The sequence below is a fragment of the Petromyzon marinus genome, chromosome 83 (assembly GCF_048934315.1).
Source record: "Petromyzon marinus isolate PM22_M1 ecotype Great Lakes invasive population chromosome 83, UKy_Petmar_22M1.pri1.0, whole genome shotgun sequence".
Classification (NCBI taxonomy): Eukaryota; Metazoa; Chordata; class Hyperoartia; order Petromyzontiformes; family Petromyzontidae; genus Petromyzon; species Petromyzon marinus.
In genome coordinates, this window is record NC_133748.1 from 6,120,232 (window position 1) to 6,144,089 (window position 23,858).

Here is a 23,858-nt window from a genome sequence, read left to right on the forward strand (position 1 = left end):
ATTACTAATCTACAACTCATTACTAATCATAACCAATGACTGATTACTAATCGATTATATAATTGAAATACCCCCCCCCTCCGCCTCTAATCACTGCACCTGATATGAGTTAAGTGATGACGTCACCCTGCTGCTCTATATAAAACCGGGAGCAAGCGAGGGCTTTACCATTCTGGCGAATTGCCCGATGACGCTGGATGTATTTACCAGCGAAACGTCGTACTCAAACTGTAAATGTGGATTAACTCTTCAACACACCGGTGGGCAGAAGTAGTGAATTATTTGTCTTTTGTCAACGTGACACTTTTTTTGCTGATTGGCCGTGTCGGGTGGTGGAGGGTTGCGACACATTTATAAATAAACGCGATCTAACCCAAAAACCTTTATTATGAATAATATCAAGTAAAGTCAATGATATAATGCAATACTCGCAACTCCAGAAATTACAGTCCCATCCATCATGTTTAACAATAATATATATTTTATTATTTTATTGTTTCCCTTCAACGTGACTTTACCGAAAGAGCTAAGAATAATAATATTCATATCCACTAATATGGTTGACACAACAATCCTACTTCTGATTGAGCACGGTTGGCTACATACGATGCAAAACAAGTTCAACATACTCATATACGAGGCAACAAAGCCTTTCTTTTCCGTGCCACATTCTTTTTTTATATTGGAAACAATGATTACTGTACAAAGTGCAAATTCGGCCAAATTTGGAATTGTCACATTTGGGTTGGAGCTCTCAGTTCCTGCTTCACTCGTCAGTCACCTCCTTATCACTCTTCTATCGCTACCACTATCATTTTTAGTATTCCCGTGAACTTCACTCATCGATCCTTCATCCATGTTGAGGTCTCGGTCTACCAGAATGCCCCTGTTGTCTCATCCGTTCTCTCTTCAATCACCACACTGCAGGTCACACTCACTCAACGGCCCACTCAAGGCAGATGTCATGACCATAGATGAAACATCTGTTACGTCGTGTTCACAATGTAATTTTGAAATATATTAACCATCATTACGAGCATTGAGTCTTTGCTAGCCCATTCATCTGGGCCCTCTGACTACTTGATTCCATACTCTTTGTTTCTATTCGGTAAAGTCACGTGACTTTACCGAATAGAACCAAAGAGTATGGATCCTTGCAGTCACGAAAGCTTCAAATCTAGACTTGATTCCATGTACCTATAGACTTGCCAATGATCTACTGTCGCCTCATCGGATGAACTTTCCTTCTATTACTCTTTTTCATTATTTTATTGGGCGTTCTGCTACCCAACCATGAATCCTTGACTGAGGAGGCATGGTTTATCCCCCTTTAGTTATCAACAAATTACAGTCTCACTATGGTATTGTTGGCAACCTATTGGGATATTGGGCGTGTGCTCAACAACACAATCATTTGATACTACTTAATTTGCAACCACCATCAAGCATTGTCTTGACCTGATCCAATAATTCGAAGTAATAATCCAGAGTGATTTTATTTTCAACAGATGCTTGCAAAGAATGCAGCAAAACGTCGAGGCCGGTAAATTAAGGTCGCACTGTCTGGATTCACGTTTTGAGCTGGACACGAGCTGGACAAGCGATGGAGGAGTTTGAGCATCTGCGGCGTGGAGAGCGGAGTATCATGACCTCGCGGAGAAACCCAACGGGGCTCACGATGGGAGTAAAACTTCTCCTCATGGTGAGGACGACCACTCACATTGTCTCAGTCATTTGTCAGTTAAAGGGTTCACGTGTCGCTGAGGTCCTGGGTTCATATCAAGGTTTCAGCCACCTGAGGTTAAACCGGATACTCAAGCCCTGTCACCAACGACTTAATCAGAGGCACCGACTCGCATAGAGACAAATATAGGCTGAACTGTGACTAAACCAGGTTTTCAACTCACCTCCATACATGACCACTCCCTTCCACACAGCACCAATCACCTCTAAACCCCATCACTCATCAGCATACAGCAACACCCTCTTCCACACCCCACCAGTCACATACACTCACCACCACAGCACCACTGACCTCCCATACGGTCCCAAAAATGTCTCCATCCCCACCCTACATCGACTTGTAGCACCACTACCCTATCAACGCGTTGTACATTGCAATTGAGAGTTGATTGCATTTTATTAAAAATTAATGGCACCACACAGCCGCCTGTGAATGGCCAATAAGTTTCCACTACACTACGTTAGCTCCTTCAATTTTCGGCTATAAAAGTAAAACTGTTTTGATTATTTTTCAAGACATTTATGCGTTTGGTAATCCAGTAACTTTTTTATTCATTCAGTTAGTGCTAATGGAAAAATAACTGATATTAATTAGGCTAATATAGAGAGAGCTGATGCACATCTAGGAGACGGTCTACTGAGATGTAATACCTATTGGCTTGTTCTTGTACCATATGGCAAGACAGTAAATTATACGTTCAGTTTTAAGTTTGTGAACTTCAGGAAGAGAGATGGGCGTGCAGAGGTAGGAGAGTGGTTTGATGGGAGGTAGGAGACTGCATGGAGGGGGGAAATAGTGAGATGAGAGGGGACGAGTAGGAGAGTGCGTGGTGATGAACATAGTGAGATGAGAGGGGAGAGGTAAGAGACAGGGGCAAGATCATGACGAATAGAATAACAGTCACTGCAATATTTCAGCGAATCTGAGATTTGGCAGAAAGCCAGTGGAGAGAATGCAGTATTGGAGTGATGCGACCACCTTTGTGTCTATGGTTGAGGAGCTTTAGAGAATAATTCTGAATCATCTGTAACCTGGACCATGGAAGAATGAGTCACAGTAGTCCAAGCAAGAATAACGGCATGGATGAGAGTCTCAGCAGGCAGTGGATCTAGACAATGCTGCATGAGTGCAATGTTCAGTGGTCAGAAAATAATGTGGCTCCTCAGAGCCCAGCAAGTTTGTCTCTCTGCACACAACAATCTCTGTGTAATCCACCAATCATACTTGGTATGGAAAGCCAATAGGCCAATAGACTAAATCGTTACAATAGTTTTACATCTATGTGAAAATAGATTGTAGCTTTGTGTGTTGTTGCGTTTATCTTTAATGTTTCATGCCAATTCATGATGAGGGTATACACTTCATTAGTTATTGTGTTGACCAGGGCCCAATAGTTTATATGTAGTATATTGCTCCATTTGTTAAAAAGCCTGCCTGATGATGTTAACTAGAAGTTCAAAACCGCTCCACAGTGTTCTTGCTTTAACAAATACAACTGGATAGAATTTATCTTCTTTGGTTCTTTCGGTAAAGTCACGTAGAATGAGAATACAATAATAAAATAAAACAATAAAATTCTCACGACGTTTCGGCCACAACACAAGTGGCCTTCTTCAAGTGAAAGGAGCAAACCTGTCGGGACGACACAGCTACAATGGGTTTGCTCCTTTCACCTGAAGAAGGCCACTTGTGTTGTGGCCAAAACGTCGTGAGAATTTTATTTTTTATCTTATTATTTTATTCTCATTCTACGTGACTTTACTGAAAGAACCAAAGAAGATGAATCCTTGCAGTCACGAAAGCTTTAAATGGATATAATTTGTCTGAAGAGCCAACAGGCTGATGAATCTTAATATATTTGCTGAATTTGTGAGGGAAATTAGGGTATTTGTTGCATTCCTGGTAACTGCTAAAACATAAAATAACTGATTGTCACTTTGCAACAAATATATAAATGTCAAGGGCACGAAGATTTGTACTTTTTTAACTGATAAATTAAGGGGGCTGTCATGGTGTAGTCGTGAGCACACTGAACATTCCATACAGTGGTCTGTGGCTCAATTTAAATCTACACCACCACCTCTGTCCACCCAGCAGTGTAAATGAGTTCATCGCAGTTAAGTCTGATCGTCAGGTCTCAAGTTATTCATAAGACGATATATACACATCCTTGATAGGATAAGATGATGTGATGGGTTGAATTGGGAATTCCCCTAACTCTTCCAAGACGTTTGGTGAGCATGGAAGAGTCGACAAATACCCCCTGGAGCTCCCAGTAGTTGAGGCCCTTCCACCAGCCGTGACAAGGACAGGCGTGAAATTGCAAGATATAGAAAAACATGACAGGAGTGCAAATTATAGGCAACATAAACACATCACAAGGTAACTCAGCACCTGGCCTACAAATGGGCATTAGTTTGTCAGTCGGGGGCAATGATTGGTGCTTTCCTCAATTGAGTATAGCAGGTAATTTACATTTGGCAAGTTTAGATTGTGGCACGTCATACAATGGCCGGCTCCTTTCAAATTACGTATGTTGGTTGAACTTCTTTTACACCCTACGCATCCAACCGTGCTAATTGAAGGTGCGAATGTCAGGGCATCTTTAATATGAGTGAAGCAGACGGCGCATATTTATGATTCATTTAGCTGGATCGTATTGCTGTTCAGTTCCTCCGCCTGATTGCCCAATCATTCTGTATGGATCCGTTCTGCAGATCTCTTTACTGCACAAATTGTCTCTTGCCAAGGAGTGCGGTGATGGATTCTACAAATCACAACGAGGCATCTGTTGTGAGCTGTGCCCTGCAGGTAAAGCAACACAGACGTGGCCATCCAGGGTCATAACACTTCCCTCCCCTTGACATTCGATTGTCACGATAACATTGAAAACAGCAGAAGTCCGTGGAGAACTTTTCATGACTTTGCAGACAGGTTGAGAACCGTTGCCCTACCCCTACTGCTGTGTGAAACAAAAAGCATGGCACTCAGGTGCCTGTTTGGTGGCCAGGTTGACGCACTACAGATGTGTGAAGGAACTCCAATTGGTAGTGCCATTCCAGTGGCCCCACAAGACGGGTTAATTTGTAATAAATAAAAAAAAAACAATATGCATCGAGTTGATGCATTGTTCCTAAAAGGCGCGTGCTTAAAGTTTGTCCACTCTGTCTCCCAAAGAATCAGTTCCTGCTTGGACGTTTAGTCCAGCACCAATACAAAAGTGAAGTATTTTGTCTTGGCCTGCTCACGCTGCGTTGTCCTCCAGGGACATACAAGATGTTCGACTGTGCAGCTAATAAAAGGAGAGCCGCGTGTGATCTATGCCCTGAGGGCAGCTTCATGAGCAGAGTCAACCATGAGGAGAAGTGTGCACCGTGCAGCAGTTGCGGACAAGGTAAATGACAGCACAGCAAGTAGGTTACTGCCATATCTGCATTGTGTGTTTTTGAGATGTATCTCTTTGTATGCATCATACTCCAATAGTGCCATCAGCATCTTGTAATAAGGCAGATAAGTTATATTTGGGGTGTACAGTGAAGAAACAAAACAGGATATCAAACAGACCAAGATACCAGCAGTGCTGATATCCTGGTTTGTGAATCTGTAGCAATTAATAATGTCCTGCCAATGACACATTCTCGGGTATGTAACTGATCTCATCAGATACCAGAAGCTAAACAAGTTTCAGGCTGGAAAGTGCTTAAGTGGGGGTCAACCATGCATAGAACTCGTGATATAGACCGCTACAGGGCTACGTACTGAGGAGTGCAGCAAAATCAATTGGACTGTATTATTTTCTGTAGTATTTTCCTACATCTATGTTCCTCACCTTTACAACCTGCTCTGTGTGGTGAAGTATGAACAAACAACCTCAACAGGGGACAAAGAGGACTATATTTCTTGGATGTTTTCTCAGGTACATATTGGATAACATGAATATAACCTCTGAAAATGGTCAAATCACAGTCGTCTGCATTCCGCCAAGGGTTGTCAAATCAAAACTGGTAACTATTTTAGCAATTAATTACCAGATATGTGGCCTACTCTTCCAAGAAGACCAGCTATCTTGGAAGAGGTTAGCATACTATTTTGTTATTGCCCACGACAGCCCCTCTAGAGGGTATTTGGCCGACTGCCACACTGCCCAGACGTCTTGGAAGAGGTATTCCATCTCTCAATGGTAACTCCAAGGGTGTTGGCATGAAACACCAGCCTATCAGTTTAACTATTTTACGTTTTGTATTTTTAATAAGTAATTTTTCTTAAGTTGAATAGTCAATGTGAGAATATATTGATGTCTCACGATACATGGCATTGTGCGGGGTGGACAGAGGCATTTTGTTTTTACATTTGTAATAAACCACTATCACGACAACTGTTGATTGGCGTCTTTTTATTTATAGAATCTCTGCACATCTCCACTCTCTCTTCCTCTCTCCTTTCCTTTTCTCTCTCTACTGCCGTTGACGAGCCGTTCTATGTCCACCGTCGTGGCACGCCTCCCTCTCTCTCCGATACTGCCGCTGGCTGTCGGCGTGCCGGGAGGAGCGGCTGCTTCGCTGGGAGTTCGCCACATGGTCGTCGGCGAGGAGAGGTTGAGCAGCGATGCAGTCCTGACCCGACGCTTCCCACACCGACCCCGAGTCCTCTCCTGCCTCCGCTTATATCCCTCTTGGCGGAGCTAAGCTCCACCTTCAGCCACGCCCCCTCGTGGAACCCTCCCAATGGTTCCCGTTTATTCTCTCCAACTCTGCCCGTTACCTTTGGCCCAGATGGAATCCCCGCTTAGGATTGGATACTGGTTACCCAGCGGTGGCCATGCAGGAACCCCTTGTAACCTCCTAGATGGCGCTCTCTAATTACACAATGATAATTATTAATGTAACCAGTGACCTCTGGCTTACAAGTTCAGTGTGCTAACCTTACACAGCAGTGGTTACTTTTCTTTCCCAGTCTTAAATGGTATGCTTATTGTTATAGATATTTCTATATGTGCAGCAAACTGGCAACCATTGTTTTCTCTCATTCAGTGACTGATGATGCAAAAACAAAACTATTAAATTGACTTTGGTTTGAATGGAGAGGTTAGTGGTTTGATGTGATGCTTCTCATTGCAGATGAGGAGGTGGCTCACACCTGCTCCGTGGCCCAGGACACCGTGTGTCAGTGCATTCAGGGGCTCAAGAGAGACCCTGGCTCAGGGATTTGTCTCCATGAAAATCAACACACAGGTGAGCTAACCAGCCACTGTAACCGGTGCCATCAGTTATGCAGTAGAGACGTTGATTTGTTATCTTGACAGTCAAAGCAACAACAGTCTGGTAACTGAAATAGCAGACGCTCGCTGCATAGGAATGAAGGCAAAATACAGACTCGTGTTTGAATGTGAATATGACCAAGAGTAACTGTAAAATAATCTTTCTTGAAAGGTGAAATCCAAAACAGGATTCATTGTGCACGTTTCATTTACAACTCACAACTTTGAGACAGCATCATCATCATACCTAGCATCGTCTTTATCACTATCAGTAGCAGAATCAGTGGAACCAAAATGCAGCGACTTCAGGCATACGCTGGGTATTGAATGCCTTATTTAAATCAGGTGAGCATTGCTATTATTTAACTATTAGGAACCCGCAGAATGTCTATGGTAAGAAGATGGCAAATATGTACAGACTCTGATGATTTCGTAAACTGATTATTTCATACAGAAATATAGATTTTTATCTCTGTTAAACTGTATCCGGAAAAGAAATGACAATTATTCACCCCCTCTCCCTGCTGCACCCAAATCCCGCGTGGCGTCATAAACCCTTCTACTCACCACCCCGACGTCTCATGACATCACCGCCTCTCCTCACCAACTCACGTCAATCTTAATTTGAATGGCTAAGTGGTAATGCGTCGTTGCAGAAGTTCAGGGTTCGAATCCAGCAACCACATTAATTAATATTATGGGTATATTATCCATAAATACTACATTGCATATTGTTCACACTGAACATTAGAGATCCGTGATATTGTTCCTAAAAGAGTGTGCCAAGTGTGTTGGCTTCCAATTACGCAAAATTTGAGGTACACAGAAAAACCCTCTCTCTATTCACGAGGGATTTGTTCTTGAAAATGCACCCGATTGCAGAATTCGCTCATGCAGAAACCTAGTTCCAATCGGAAAAATGGGGTGACGTTCATTGTACGAGTGGTCACCCCAGTGGTTCCTTGCCTGGTATACGTAAGGTCGGGGGTTCGATCCCAACCCAGACACCTGTATATTTGGAGTTTGGATGTTCTCCCCGTGGTCAGATGGATTTTTCTCTGGGTACTCAGGTTTTTCACCTCCACATTTAGAAACATGCATTTAGATGATTTGGCTGCGTTAAATTACCCCTCGATAAGCCACTCCATTGAGCTATCATTTGTGGCCAAGTCATATCTGACAAGTGGGCCTTACCTGGAAAAAAAATAGTTATAAACAACCATGTGTTTTTTGTAACTACCTTGGATGATGATTTTACTCTGATGGAGGGTGGTGGTGATGTTGATGAGCTTAGGAGGTTGACTCAGTAGATGCAGGTGTTTGATAGCAATGCACAGTTATCATTTTGGAGAACACGAGCCACAACACTTTCCTGAATTTTATGCAACTCAGTCGACTTGTTCATACCTAAATGTATAAACGAGTGGATTGTAAGTATAAAGTAAACCTGCACAATAGCGAGTTCCTAGTGGGATCACTGCATGACTTGAGGACTAAGTGGGTAGCCGAGGAGGTATTGGTGGTCTGGCACCATGTACACTCGCAAATACTGAAGTCCAGTGGGTCACGAATAGGGAATTAGTATACATTTGTAGTGACATTACTGGATGTCTCAATGCTGTGGGTGCAGTACCGGCCCTAGAGGAGCACGGTGTGTGCTGCATAAGAGCCCTGGATGGCACCACGCTTTAAGTGCAATGCCAACCCTGCAGGATAGGGTGTGTGGGTGCCGACTGAAGGATAGGGTTGTGTGAGGCCATAGCATTTTGGTTGACCCCGGAGGACACGTGACCGGCTAAGTTGACAGAGGGGCCCCAAGAGGGGCCTAGGGGGGGTCACGTGGTTGGGACCCAGAACCTCCCAATAATTCTGGAAGGTGGACGTGGCCAAGGGCGAAACTGGCCATGACACAGAGAATATAAGCCGGGTCCCAAGAGGGATCAGGGTTGTTGTTCATCCAGGAAAAAAACCCTTCATCTACAATCTCCATCCAACGAGTCTCCAACACGTGGACCCGGGCCGAAGTCGTTGGTCCTGGTCCATAGTAGCAGTTACGTAATCATGAGTGTAGTTAGCCAGGTGGTCACCACATAAGGTTGTTATTCTGTTAAGGGGAAGTTATCCCATGTGTTGGAACTAAATAAATGTATTGCCTCCAAAGTCTACATCTGCGACTCAGTTGAACCCATTACACATTTGTAATGACGACTTGGCACACTTCTCTTGAGATGGGACTTTATTCAAGACACGTTCACTTGACATCAGGCAACAGCCCCGAGTCTCCTGAGCATCTCCTTTATATACAAACCGAGGCCACGCCCCCCTTCTCGATCATTCTCGCTCACTCTGGATGCTAGCTCCACAGCAGACTCTACTGTCCTCTTTCGTGACCTGACCATGCTCCCTTCTCAATCATTCCCGTAGCCACCAGTCCCTTCACACTCAACTGATACCCCTGTCATTACCTCCCGTGGCCGCCAGTGCATTCACACTGTAGGCTGATTCCCCTGTCATTATCTCCCATGGCCAATAGTCCACTCACACCGCATGCAGGCTTTATTGTCATTATACATTTAGTTACTCGCGAAACCCACGGATTCAGAACTCGCGAATAGTGAGTGTTTACTGTACCCACAATTGAGTTAAGTGCATGAAGCCACATAGCAGCTTCGCTCCCTATTGAGAACGTATTGCAGACAGTGTCTATGAAACACCGCACCTTCCTTCATGAGAGTCTTGCAAAAAAAGAATGGTGCGAATAATAAATGTACACATAATGTGATCTGATATGTGTCATCAGCAGGTGTGGATTAGACTTCAAATGTTCTGGTTTTGACAGATGTTTGTTTCTCATCCTTTGGGAAACTACACTGCACCTGCAGCAGCTATAGTTTTGGGGTCTATCCTTGGACTGGTACTGTCTGCATTTAGTCTCTTTCTACTCAAGAAAAAACGGAAATGGCTGACTTTGAAAAAAACATCGGAGCATTATGGTAAGTATAGTGTTCCATTATTATATCCAAAACGGGATGAATCTATAAAAATGTATTCTTATGCTACCATGGCGACACCGCTTGAGATCTTCCAGGTGCATGCTCTAAGTAATGATATTCAGAGACAAACTGTTACATACTAAGATAATTGTTAAGTCATTTCTCACCATACATATTTTGACACAAAAGAGTAAGGTGTTCCCTATATTTGATTGTTAAAATACACCATACCCATGTACTTTACTATCTCATTATGCGAGACCAGAACTTAATGAGCCATCTTGCATCAGTTTAATTGTTGTATATTTGCAGCCACTGCAACATTAATCTCAATTTCGTGCCACAAAACAAGACTCCAAATTCTGAGTTCTTAATGCGTGCATATTCACAATCAGTAGTTTAGTCAACGACATGAATCTCATATTCTTGGTCCTTTCGGTAAAGTCACGTAGAAGGAAAACAATAAAATGATAAAAATATAAAACAATAAAATTATCACGACGTTTCGACTGCAACACAAGCAAGCATCATCAGGTGTGAAAACCACAGCAAAATGATTGCTTGTGTTACAGTCGAAACGTCGTGAGAATTGTATTGTTTATTATTTTTATTATTTTATTGTTTCCCTTCTACGTGGCTTTACTGAAAGAATCAAGAATATGAATCCCTGCATTCACGAAAGCTTTAAATCAAAATACATGAATCTCACTCAATACTCTGCCAATGAAATTACCAGAATTTTTACGATGTTAAACGCTTTCAAAACAAATGCAGTTAACTCTTGATCAGCGTCTAGTTAATCGCAGCTCACCTTGAGGGAACTGTTCATCACTCTAATAGACAAGCGCACCTCTACCAAACACGCTCAGTGATAGTGTTGAACAAGAGAAAGTATAAATAGTAACATGATGCAGGATCTGATGAAGAATCAGATACAAACTGAGAGAGCACTTCATGTATTGGAGACTTGTAGGAATCTAATAAGGCCTAGAATATTAGATGAGATTACAATTTGACTAATGTTTCCATCATAAAAGTTTCCTTTAAAATGTTACTAACTTGCAAATCCAGATATTATGAAAATTGTAATTGTCTATCGTTCTGCCACTATGCCATGTGTGTTCCGGAATTACAATGTCTGTGCCTCCAATATATTTGGACATTTTTCTTCAATAAATAATATTTGTTTTCATAGGAAATGAATGCCTTAACCTTCAATATAAACATTTTAGCAGCACGTAGGCTTTCCCGATCAATATGAATAATCTCAGATCTAATGTATCCTAATCATAGGTTTCGGGGAGGGACAACAACGTGAACATAAACTCATTCCACTATGTTACCTGTGAATAACCCAACTAATAATTGGTAATGCATATTCTCAGGTTAACATGATCCATTGTAATTTATATTACTACATTAAACCCCCTATAGTCTTGGCACCTGATATGCTCACAATGATGGCTTCACATTTACTCTCTTTACGACTGAAACAGGAAGACTTCTTCACAATTTTTGATGATCACCTGACAAAGCTGGTTGTAATCACCAGCGAAACGTCATATTCAAATTGTAAATATTGTGGGTTTAAGGTCCAACACAGCAGTGTGCTGAATTAGTAACTAATTGGCATATTTTGTGAACTTAACAAACCTTGCTAATTGGCTGTGTCAGGTGTCGGGTTTAACGAAACATTTATATCAATCTAACCCAAAATTATTTTTATGGACAGCTATGTTTGTTGACTATGAGCTGAGATTTTTGGTGGCCATCGAAAATTTTCCTACCTTTGACAACATGTTAGAGGTTCCCAAATCCATATTTTTCAACAGGCTTTGTTCTTTAAAAAAAACCCTTTACACATTTGCTCAGATAAACCGGTTAGACCTATTATATGAGGTTATATTTATTACTTGTCCTTTACTAAGAGATCATGGAATTGCGGTAGAAAAGAAGATGGTTATATGATGCTTGCAATAACGTGAGATTAATATTTGTTTAGGAAGATACAAGGAATATCATATTCGGAAGAACTGTTCAGCAGTGGCAGGTGTAGAGATAAGCCAGAAGGCTACTACAGGGAATGATGAACGTAGATCATTGCTGAGGAGTCGAGTGGAAACGGCAAGGGAACGGGAGAAAATCAATTTGTGGTGGAGACACTAAAAATGCTTTTTAACACCGGGACACTGATTAGCGTCCATCAGCACAATGTGGGGAACGACTTTGCTGCTTTCTTGGTCTGCAGTTTCACAGCACTCTGCTACACTTCTATTTTAGTTGTTTTCTACTGATTACTTCTGATTGGACACTAACGTTCAATACTACTTTTCATTCGGCAACACTGCAGCCACTTATTTGTGACATTTTCAAAACAGTATTAAAATGTTCGTAGTATAAATGACCACTTTGAATTGAATATGGGTTCCAATAATTGAATGTTTTGCTCTGCTACCAGAAGGAAATTATCAACCATATGAAGTATTAAGTGAATCGTTTGTAACTTAATTTTACGGCATTTATTTCACAGGCACTACTTATAGAAAGAATAATGATAAAGGCGAAGAACTTGCTGCTCTTGTGTTCATTGAAGTTCAGGTACAATGAACGCAGCATGTTTACACATTGACTCCAACATTCATTATTCATTGTGTAGGCTTACTCACAAGGACAGCTGTGGGCTTCATCCCTCATTAATCAGATCCCGTGTTCTCCACTACAGGGGAGCCAGAAGAGTGAAACAATGAAACTCATCCGAGAGAACCAAGAGAATCTCAAGGCCTGGATCGGAGTAGATCCCTCACACCTCCTGGAGCATCTCAAGGACTATAAGTGGATTCCTCACCACGTTTACAACGCAGCCAGGAAGAGGCATGGAGAGGAGTGTGTGGAGCACATACTGAACCACTTCTTAAAAAAAGGAGACACAGGCTGTAAGGAACTGTGGGAAGCACTCTTCTTTGTGAGGAAGCACTATTTGCAGCTGTGGAGGTGGCTTCACAACCGAGGTATGACCCACGTTCATTATAACAAGAGTTGCGTACTGGCAGTGAATTGATTTTGCATGGCTTTTGTTACAATTGTAGTGAATCTTTTCAGAGACGCGATTTATGATGCAACAACGTTAATTCTACACTTCGTGCAACACCGTTACACACGAGACTAAATACACCTATCTCTCTTGTTACACATAGGACCACAATACACCTATTTCTCTCGCATACAGGATAACTATAATCGGGTCAGAGCAACCAACGTGCTGCCTGACCCACGATGTCGAAGACAAAGACGTAGATATATCACTTGGGTTCCACTTTACCTGCAGACAGCCCCAATATACGATCGGAGCTCCCCTTTTATCCTTCCCAGCGCGGCCTGGCTCCACCCTCGGCCCCGCCTACCTCTGGAATTACACCACACCTGTTCCCTCTCTGGCTCTGCTCTTAACCACGCCCCCTTCGGGAACTCTCTAGAGTCTAGACGTTTCTCAGCTCCTCTTTCCGTGTCCCGTCGTTCACCCTTGGCCCACATTCCTCACCCCAGCCCATCACGTGCTTAACCCGCTGATGGGGTGACTCGTCCTCGCATGCCCCCCCCCTGCCGCCAGCCACCCCCACCACACTCCCCCAGTGACCGACTCTGTGGCGATTACCTGCGGCGCTGGCAGAGGCTGTTATCCCCTACTCTGTCGGTAGTACTCATCTGGCTTCCTTCTGCTAGCACCCAGTACCATGCCCCTAGTGGCGCATTGAATGGTACTGCATGGTGTGTGAGGCTCTGTGCCCATTTCTGCAGCACTCGGCGCTACGCGCCATAGTGATCCATTTAACATCACTACACAATGAACAAGGAATAAAAGTCATTCATATGCTTGGATTCCGTACAACTTTGCAGCTTGTGCTTGCCCTTTCAAATAATTAATCAGTTATGTTCCGTGCCACAAAACAAGATGGCACTCACCAAGTGGCATGTGACTGAACAGCTTCATGTTAAACGCCGTAATGCTTGAGTACAATTATGAACCCATCTCTGCTTCGCCTCTTGATTCTTTTAGCACACTTGTGGTAAAAGTCAAGAGCAATGAAAAAAATACCCGTGACATTTATTCAACGCTGTCAATCACAGGTGACGCAATGCAGTGCATTCGAGAGAATAAGTCAGCTCTGAAGCTGTGGATCAGTAGGGACCCACACCATCTTCTAGAGCATCTGAAGAGTCAAACATTCATCTCTAATGCCGTCTTGGCTAAAGCCAAGGGCATGAATGGCGGCGAGAAGTGTGCAGAGCTACTTCTAAATTACTTCATCAATAGAGGCAATGATGATTGCCTCCAGCTGCTGATTTCTCTGCAAGCCGTGCAAGATGAGTATCCTGAAGTCAAACAGTGGCTGGGCTCTCTTGGTAAGTTATTATTTTATTTAAAATGCCTTACACCTCTTTCATGTAAACAACGGGAAAGATGATAATTTGGAGGACAAGCAGACAATCGTAACTCTGCCACAGCAGCCCTGTAATCTTAACACGTAGGTTTTTGCAACATCATGATTCATAATTCATTTTTGGGTTGGGCCACGGAATAATAGCACCAAATCTGTGTCGTTAGATCTGTGTACTAGCGATTAATATGCCAATTATTATTGATTCATCTCACTGATAAGTTGTAGAGCAATCCTCAAGACCAAACTCATCAATTCGATTTAACATTATTAAAAACAGCAAACATCATCAAGACAATGTTCGGGAAGTCATACACGCAATGTCACCTTATCCAGCTCGGTATCATGACCATTGAGGTTTTTGGGTTAGATCATCTAGATATAAATGTGCCGTTAAACCTGCCACCACCCGATGCAGCCAATTTAGTAAGGTTTGTCACATTTACAAAACATGCCAATTCGTTACAACTTCAGCACACCGGTGTGTTGGAGAGTAAACCCACATTATACTTATGCAGTACAACTACTCATGAAGTTTGTGGATGTTTGGTCATTCATAGATCCTATAAAGTTTTGATTCTTTGGTTTAATCATGGATGAATGACACAAAGTTGACTTTAAGAACGTGGTAGTTTTATCCAAACAATTTTTTTTACTTGCAAAAAATATCTAATGCACACGTTGAGATTGATAAAATGTACATAATACATATTTGAGCTGATAAGTTGTGTGGCTTGGCATATATACATGTGAAAATCCCGTGTAATATTCAACAAATCTATTATACCAATTGTAACACTTAGTTTAAAGCTTTAGTGACCATATAATGCTATCCTTCTGCAGGCTAAATCTTGGCTTAAAGCTTTCGTGACGGCAGGAATTCATATTATTTTGGTATTTTGGTCAAGTCACGTAGATATGGTCAAAGAAAATAATAAAAATCACAAAAAACTACGACGTTTCGATCACAACACAAGCGATTGTCATCAGGAGGAAAAAAAAGATGACGATCGCTTGTGTTGTGATCGCAACGTTGTAGTATCTTGTATTTTTGTTGTTAACTTCTTTGAACCTACTGTATCTACGTGACTTTACCGAGAGACCCAAATAATATACTTCTGCAGGCTAGCATATTCTTGAGTATCTTTTAACCTGTTGAGACAGTGCTTAGCTACACTTCTATTTTAGTTATGTTTAACTTCGGTTTAGCACTGTCTAGAAGTGAGATTTCCTTGGTCGTTGAGAATGCTCTGCTCTCCAGAAAAAAAAACTCCATGTCCTTTTTGTGGAAGATGGGCAACATCATGAGTGACCTTTCTGGAAGTGATGGCTACAGAGATCGGTTTCATGAGTGTGGGACATTTTGTGTAGTCTTAACTCTACCTTCATACAGATGATGATCACGAGAGACAATGTTGTCCACAACAGGGCACTGGGAGCCTTGGTAATGTGGGTTACTAGAGGCAGATGAGATTCAGATGCCAATGGAACGTGCACACAATGGAAAAGGAGCAATTACCACGTGATGCCATGTCCCAGCAACCACACCATGATAGTGACGACAAACATTACTTCCAGTTTGAAAATAAGATTATGTTGCAATTTGATCACAAATGTACGAGTGATTCTAGAAAGGTATTGGCAAGATAGCATAAGCAATGCATTAGTTGGCAAGAGAACATCATCTGTAAGCGGTTTAGATATCGTTAGATAAACACGTTTGCGCTGGGTGGGACGTGTGTACACAATGGGTCATGGCCAATCGTTGAGACAGGCATTGGCGTGGTCTCCAGAAGTGTAACAACAAAGGGAAGACCGACGTGTAGATAGTGAGATGAAGTTTAAGCAGATCTTGAGGTCGCTTATCAACTGTGTAGCAACTGCATGATTTGGCAGAGGGTTGAATGTACTGGGGATGCGTGGTAGCATCAAGAGACATCTTGATCTTTATTGCAATTGTTCAAACTAAATTCCTGTTCATGTCTGTAGAACATTTTATAAAGTTTGTAATGTAAATATCCTCCATCACTCTCATCTCAGTGTCTCACATTCTGTGTTTATCATCATTATTATTCAGTTCTAATAAGGTAATTTGCTGCTATGAAGTGAGAAAATATTTAACCACACCAACTGTCCACTTAAATCAATGGTAACCTAGTAGTATTATATTTATTCACAGGTAGTACCAAAACAAAGAGCAATGGAATCAGTGTGCCACGTGTTGATGTGCTTTCAAATGGAATTCAGGTAAACTAGATGCAGTTTGCATGCACATTGAACACTCTTCATTTGTTTAGTATATATGCTTAGGATGAAGCATGCTTTGGAATCCATTGCACATATAAATAACAAACTTAACTCCCATGTTCTCTAATTCACGACCACAATCAGAGTGACACATTGAAACTCATCCAAGAAAACAAGGGGAATTTCAAGGAATGGATTGGAGCGGATACATCGCACTTCCTGAAATTTTTTGACGAATCACATTCTATTCCACACGAAGTTTGCCAAGCAGCCAAGAACAAGCATGGAGAGGAGTGTGTGGATGTTATACTAGATCACTTCTTTAACCAAGAAGAGACGGCGTTGTGGGAACTGTGGAAAGGTCTCTACTATGTGAGGAGGAACTACGAGCCACTAAAGAGCTGGTTTCAGAAGCACGGTATGATCCACACTAATAATACATCGTGCATATGCACGGATACTGTACAACTGTACAATTTTCCAATGTTAATTTTCAAAATGGTTGAATACTGTAATAAAAAATGTTGCCTCCTCCTTTATTCTTTTGGCACATTTTGGAATAACAGGATAGTTAAACGAAAATACAATGCATATGAAAAGATAAATGTAAAATGCATCCAAAGTTCTGTTTGTCACAGGTGAGTCCGTGCGGTCCATTAAAGAGAAGAAGTTGGATCTGAAGTTGTGGATCGCTAAAGACCCCCGACATCTCCAGCTGCAGCTGACGAGTCGAGGACAAATTCCCAATAAGATCTTCACTCAAGCCAAGGGCATGAATAATGGTGAGAAGTCTGCAGAGGCACTGCTCAACTACTTCATATCCAGAGGCAATGACGACTGCCTCCAGCTGCTGTTTGCTCTGCAAGCCGTGCAGGACAAGTATCCTGAAGTCACGCAGTGGCTGGGCTCTCTTGGTGAGAAATCACTACATTTTAAACGCCTTCCTGCTTTTTTATGTAAATAACGGCCAATTGAACACTGGGTGACCAAGTGGCCAGCACACTCACGAAGGAGTCAGTTGTCAACGAGTCGACAGTTTTAACCCTGCTTAATAGCCCTGTAATCGATTTCTATGAGGCATCCTCAGCTATATTCTATCCACTGCTGAATGAATGCATCCCCAAGCCACTGTTATTCCACATAGTCATGTGATACATTCCATATAGCTCCAGAACCTTAGCCAATTCAACTCCTCCAACTCAACGCTGTGCACACCCTTTGGTGCATTCCCTCCTCTGTCTGCCACTCCATCGCTAGTCTCCACCACCAGGCTCCCAATCCTCCTAGTGACCTGTCCCAACAAAGCCTAATTAATTTTCTCAGCAGTCTTAAACATTGCATCTTCTTCCAAAATTGTATGCATGTATGTTTAACTTCTTATGGACCATACGCATACATGTATGTTGAACGTCTTTCAGATCATACACAGCTTTTGTTATTTTCAGTTTATTTTTTTAATTTTACATTTATTATTTTTATTTCCTATCTCCGTGACTTTACCGAAAGAACCAAGAATATGCATACATGTGTTCCACTTTCTGTATATGTCCATGTGTCAGAGCCATGTCATGTCAGGTAATGTACAATTAATTAAATTGTTATTCTTCAGGAAAATGGGTGCTACTTTTCAGGATTGAGTTTCGTTCTCCAAAAGCACTCCAACCTCACCTTGTCCATCTCTAAGGCTGAAACAGCATGAACTTTGTCTTTTTTTACTGCAGTGTTTTTCAAAAGGCTTTGCGAGAAGACGAGCTTGTTTCTGAACAAGTATACCAACTCTTCGCTGCAAGAAAAAATTCGATCTTATAAACGGGAGCTGATCCAGGTACTGCACTCCAACGTGATACCCCTGCTGTCTCAACTACAGAGCCGAAATATATTCACTGTCTTCAATGTGCAGGTATGTCCATGGTCTGGTGTAGTAATTAAAGGGGGATCAGGATCAAATTGAAAATGTTAAATTACAAGGTGAGAGAGTAGAATGGTGTGCAGTCTGCCATTAACATGAAGATACGACGGCCCTCATTAACATGTTCCATGTAGGTGATCCAAGTATTCTATGAACATGTCTAACGTTTGTCCTCGGAAGTATTTCATTATAAAAAATAACATCACATTCCTATCTGCAGAATAAAAAAAATCACACGGCACATGATGGGTAACATTCTGAGATAACCTCACGCATGATGACGTCATTGGATCGCAAACGGGGAGGTGCCTTGTCAGCGAGGCCAGATGCAAAGTGAAGCCTTTTGGCACTAGCTGCCTCCAACTCCATGGTGACTTTTTAATCAATTTGGCCAACATCCTTCAAGACGAGTCCCTAATAGCAGCGAAACTTTATAATAAACTCTTGCTCACATTGATTTGTGCCCCCAGTTGGATAATTTTAACATCATCAACGGATTGTGTTGTCATCAATGCACAAGCATCAAACGAAGTCAAACCTTTGCCATTAGCACTGCCATTTAACTGAAACACACACAGAGTAGCCTGGCAGTGGATCTGAAAATTTACTAATGCCTGGAACATCGCCCTGTTCTAAGTAACACGCTTTGTGCCTGTGTCGGTGTAGGAAGTGAAAGAAAGGGAGCAGTGGCAAGGCAGCAAGAAGGCGACTGAATACATGCTGGAGCTGGTTTGCGTGAAAATACATGTCAAACAATTCTGGAAGGTGCTGTGGGATCTCCGTAAAACCTACCCACAATTGAAGGACATTTTTGAGCAATTCTAACTGGGGTGCAGGAAAAATGTGGTACAGTAGTTAGAGCACATCGTTACCCATGGAATTTTTAACCCAATGTTGTTTAAATCTTTTTTCCCTCACACTACCTGTCTGTGGAATACCCCACCATCTTCTATTTACTCAAGTTCTTGTACAAACCGTTACCAATATGTAGTGACATCGGGGATGTCACTGTATGGTGCTGGCCCAGAAGGGCCGTCCCATACGATGTTCCTACATCATGGACCGTGTGGGTGGCTGTGTGAGGCCGGTTCTAGCAGAGCATGGCGTGCGATGCACCGTTATGGCGTACACCCCATAGGTGGGTGTAGTACCAGCCCTAGCGGGGCTTGGTGAGCGCTGGGATAGCGCAGACACCACGCAAAAATCACAAGGGGGAGCGGGAGAATGTCGGGACAGGGTTGCCCTGCGGTTACGGCACTCTGGTTGACCCCGTAGACACGTGATCCGGAGTGTCCACAGAGAGGGTCCCAGGTGGGGAGGCATAAAGGTGATCACGTGTTCGGGGAGAGCTCTCGAGGGGGATTAAGAGCGAGCTAGAATGCTCGCAAAGGTAGATGGGGCCGAGGGCGGAGCCGGCCCTGACCCGGGAGGATATAAGGTGGGTCCCTCGGAGGGACTGGGGTCGCTGCATTCTACAAGCTGTAAGCTCTACATCCTACAAGGCTTCAACACGTGGTCGGGGGCCCGAGTGAGGGTCCGACCCTTCGTAGCTGTAACTCCTATGTATAGTGTAGTTGCCTGGGTGGTCACCACCCTAGGCTGTATCTGGTAAAGGGTCAGTTACCCCTTTGTGTATACGTGTTACAGATAAATGTGGTGCCTCTATGGAACAAGGTCTGCGACTCAGGTGGACTCACTGCAAATCCATCATGAGACCTGATCTACGTAGTGTGTGGGCGACAGTGCCGAAGGTTGACGCGTCCAGCCGTGCTAGAAGACTGTGCCGTGAGCACAACTTTCTGGATACCTTAAGCTGTTGAAGGAATGCCAGACTCCTCTCCAACATAACTCCAAGGAAGAAAGGCTCTGCATCATACATTAGCAACCGGGCATTCAGATGCAGTTTGAGCTCGTAGTTGTCTTCAACGTTGTGTAGGTGAAACACACTGGAAACTGTCTTGCTTGTGCTTGGCCGACGTGTCAATTTCTTGCAGTACTGTAGTCTGCTACCATGGCCAGGTGACTAATCAACGTACATTCAAGGCTGCCAAAATCACAGGCTTGGGTTGTGATGCAGATGTAATCTACGTACATAAATCGTCATAACTTTGCAGAGGTAATCGATTATTTTGCATTGGCAAACTGCTGACCTTGTTGGTGGACACTCAGAAGCAGCCATCTTGAGAGGCTCAATGCTGCCCACTTCTGACCTTAGCAGGGCTGGGGACAATATTCTTTGGGTCTTTGGGTGAAGTCACGTAGATAGGTTCAAAGAAAAAATAACTAAAAACTACAACGTTTTGTCATTGCAACGCAAGCGACACAAAGAATATGGATTCCTGCAGTCACGAAAGCTTTAAGTCAAGATTTGACTGGGGATAAGTTGAGCAGAAGTAATTTAGTACACTTGTCATGCACACATCACGGCTATCACAAAGGCACTAAGTTTCACAGATACAGGTTGCAATATTTTCACAGCAGGGGGTGATGTTACTGTGTAATTTTTTGGTAATTTTTTGGTAATTTTTAGACTTCGAATGTGAGCAATACAGCCGGCACACAGTGATTTGCTCCTGATTGATACCAGGGGATCTTTAATGTCCAGGGAAGCGGACGGCACAGAGTCGTATTTATGGTTTATAAACACTGCAGCTATAATGCTGGCAGGTCGCCCGGCTCAATCTGCAATTCTCTAACAAGGCCATGAACCGCGACTGCTGGGCCACGTCACTGCCTGCTGGCAGTTCATCGCAGCTACATTGGGTAAATGAAGTTCCTGTCAAAATGTTACTGTTGTTGTGCAATGGTTCGTACACTAGACTTGCAATCCAAGGGGCACGGGTTCTATTCCATTCCTAGGTAAAATGGTAGCTTCAATTATCAGCAGTATAAACCAGGTGCACCACAGTCGATCAGCAAGTCGCGTGCAGCGGGATCAATATGGAAGAGTTTGTGAACAATGCACCCAAGTTGGAACTCTGAATATTTCCCTCGTGAGGGTTTTTTGACAATACATTGCAGAGCTGCAAATTACCTATTATTGTGGTAGGGCCATTGAAATTCCCTCACTTATACAGTCGACCCTTCCACATCGCGGGGGTTAGGGGGCGCAGGCCCCCCGCGATCTAGAAAAAAAACGTAAAATGTTTTGGTCCCCTTGGTGAGTGGAGCGAGCACCTCCTGCCGGGGGGTTTAAGTTATCTCTACATATCCAGCCTTTGCGTGTCGTCTACTGGCTTTTGCGTTCTTTTCGCAAACTTAAACTTTTACAAAATATTACTTTTAAAAAATGTGGGTATATTTATGGTATTAAAAGATCAAATGCATTAATATTATACAGTACTGTACATATGTTTATGCATTTATGAGTTACTAAACGTTTTGTGTGTCGTCTGCTAGCCTTCGCGTGTCGTCTGTGGCCTTCGCAAAACTCCCCAAAATTTCCCATAAAATGTTCTTATGCCGACCCCGCAATATATCGAAAACGTCATGGGAAAAGTCGCGATGCAAAAAGGTCGATTGTATTACATTGTCCTCGAATTACATGACACAATGGCTGGCTCGTTTCTAATGACGTCAGGGATCTTTGACGTCCACTCTGAATCAGACGAGGCGTAATATTGCATACACCCGCAGTGATAAACAGGACGGCCTGCCGGATGCAAACCGCCAACCTCAACAAGTGGTGAACGCGCTGCTGCTGGGCCCAGTCACCTTCACGATGATCCCCTGTGACGTCCTTTGATTGATGTTTAAATGGCCATTACGTTATGCCACATGTGACAAGCCAGTGTTCCTAACCCGTGCTTCAATCAGTAGGGAAAGCAAACTCAGACGAATATTTTACACATTTACCTTTTTAGTCTGAGAAACTCGATGTACATTGAAATGATGAAGGCAATTTACGCTAATGCAAATATTTTAATAAAGCTAGGTATTGAACAATAAAACTATTATGAGACCTTTGCCAGGAGCAAGATATAATATGTTTTTACCCTTTTATCTGGCAACAAAACTGATACCTTTTTACAAGGGATCATGCTTGCATTAACCGCAACATTTACGGTCAAAATGCAAACAAAAAGACAACACTGATAATGTATGCACTGTCCTTGCAATTGATTGGTACACACTCGAGACAACTTTTCTTAGTACCCAGTCTCACATGGTGTTGGACCAGATGACACCAAAAGGCGCACACCTCAAAGACAATGCACCATCAGTATTGAGAGCTCGGGGTAAGCTTGTGTGCAAGTATGTCAACAAAGGATCTGACATAGCTATCTTGGGCCTCACAACAGATGGCACAGTGCATCATGAGGTTCAACAACTTTGAATTGGTAGACACATCAGCACCAATGAAGCCATATTGAGAATCCTCAACTTCTCCATTCACGAGCGACATCCCACTGTGTTTTGTCTCAGCGTGCACCTTGAGAATAGGAAAAGAGTCTTCTTCATGGACACATGCACATACGTGAGCCCAAGTCCCACAACACACAACTCTCACTGCTTTCTTCCTTCACTGTATGGATAATGTTTTGCTCAGACACTGCTTCATCATGAGGTACCCAAGTGCTATACATGGAATGTTGCGAGAAAAGTAGGTGCACCGCAATATTGGACAAAATGTGTTAAATTACCCACAAAAAACAGTGAAGCACTTGGCCGTGTTTACACTTACATCCCAACAATTTTAAATGCTTGTACCTCAGACTGCTTCTACATGAGGCCAAACGGCCTAAGTCATTTGAAGAGCTGCGAATAGGTGATGGCACCATCTGTGATACTTACCAATATGCTTGCCAACTCCGAGGACTGCTAGAGGATGATGAGCAATGGAACAGCACTTTGGACGAGGCAGCTGCAACTCTGTCACCAGCAATGGTGTGGAACCTATTTGCCATCATGCTGCACACATGTGCCGTGTCTAATCCTCTGCAACTATGGCACGACCACAAGGAGAATCTGGCAGAGGACATTCTACACCAGGCACGTGCAAAATCCAAACCTGCTACATCACTACAATGATGCCATCTTCAATCAGGCTCTTATTATCATTGAAGATAAGTTCAGGATTTAGGTGGAGCTAGCCTCTAAACTTTTGCCCTTCCTGAACCAGAACAAAACAAAGATAATATTGTGCCACATAGCCTTTTGCGAGAACCCAACTAAAACAAGCAACAGCTTACTGAATACATCGTACTGCATGAGCAAAGTCTGCTTCCAAGCCAAAGAGAAGGCTTCAACAAGATTATTATTGCTGTTTTCA

General features: G+C 42.8%; 1 protein-coding gene across 2 annotated transcripts in view; it reads left to right on the top strand.

Moving 5' to 3' along the window:
• LOC142907796 (uncharacterized) overlaps positions 1 to 23,858 on the top strand; it is a 32,691-nt gene that overhangs the window by 6,683 nt on the left and 2,150 nt on the right. For both annotated transcript variants that reach the window (XM_076057602.1, XM_076057601.1), the window contains 12 exons: positions 1,509 to 1,702; positions 4,462 to 4,555; positions 5,010 to 5,138; positions 6,862 to 6,975; positions 9,884 to 9,994; positions 12,525 to 12,592; positions 12,717 to 13,002; positions 14,120 to 14,395; positions 16,610 to 16,677; positions 16,822 to 17,095; positions 17,316 to 17,591; positions 18,399 to 18,577. In XM_076057602.1, coding sequence (XP_075913717.1) covers positions 1,604 to 1,702; positions 4,462 to 4,555; positions 5,010 to 5,138; positions 6,862 to 6,975; positions 9,884 to 9,994; positions 12,525 to 12,592; positions 12,717 to 13,002; positions 14,120 to 14,395; positions 16,610 to 16,677; positions 16,822 to 17,095; positions 17,316 to 17,591; positions 18,399 to 18,577 — 1,974 coding nt within the window. In that variant the 5' untranslated portion in view covers positions 1,509 to 1,603. The remainder of the gene's footprint in view (positions 1 to 1,508; positions 1,703 to 4,461; positions 4,556 to 5,009; positions 5,139 to 6,861; positions 6,976 to 9,883; positions 9,995 to 12,524; positions 12,593 to 12,716; positions 13,003 to 14,119; positions 14,396 to 16,609; positions 16,678 to 16,821; positions 17,096 to 17,315; positions 17,592 to 18,398; positions 18,578 to 23,858) is intronic.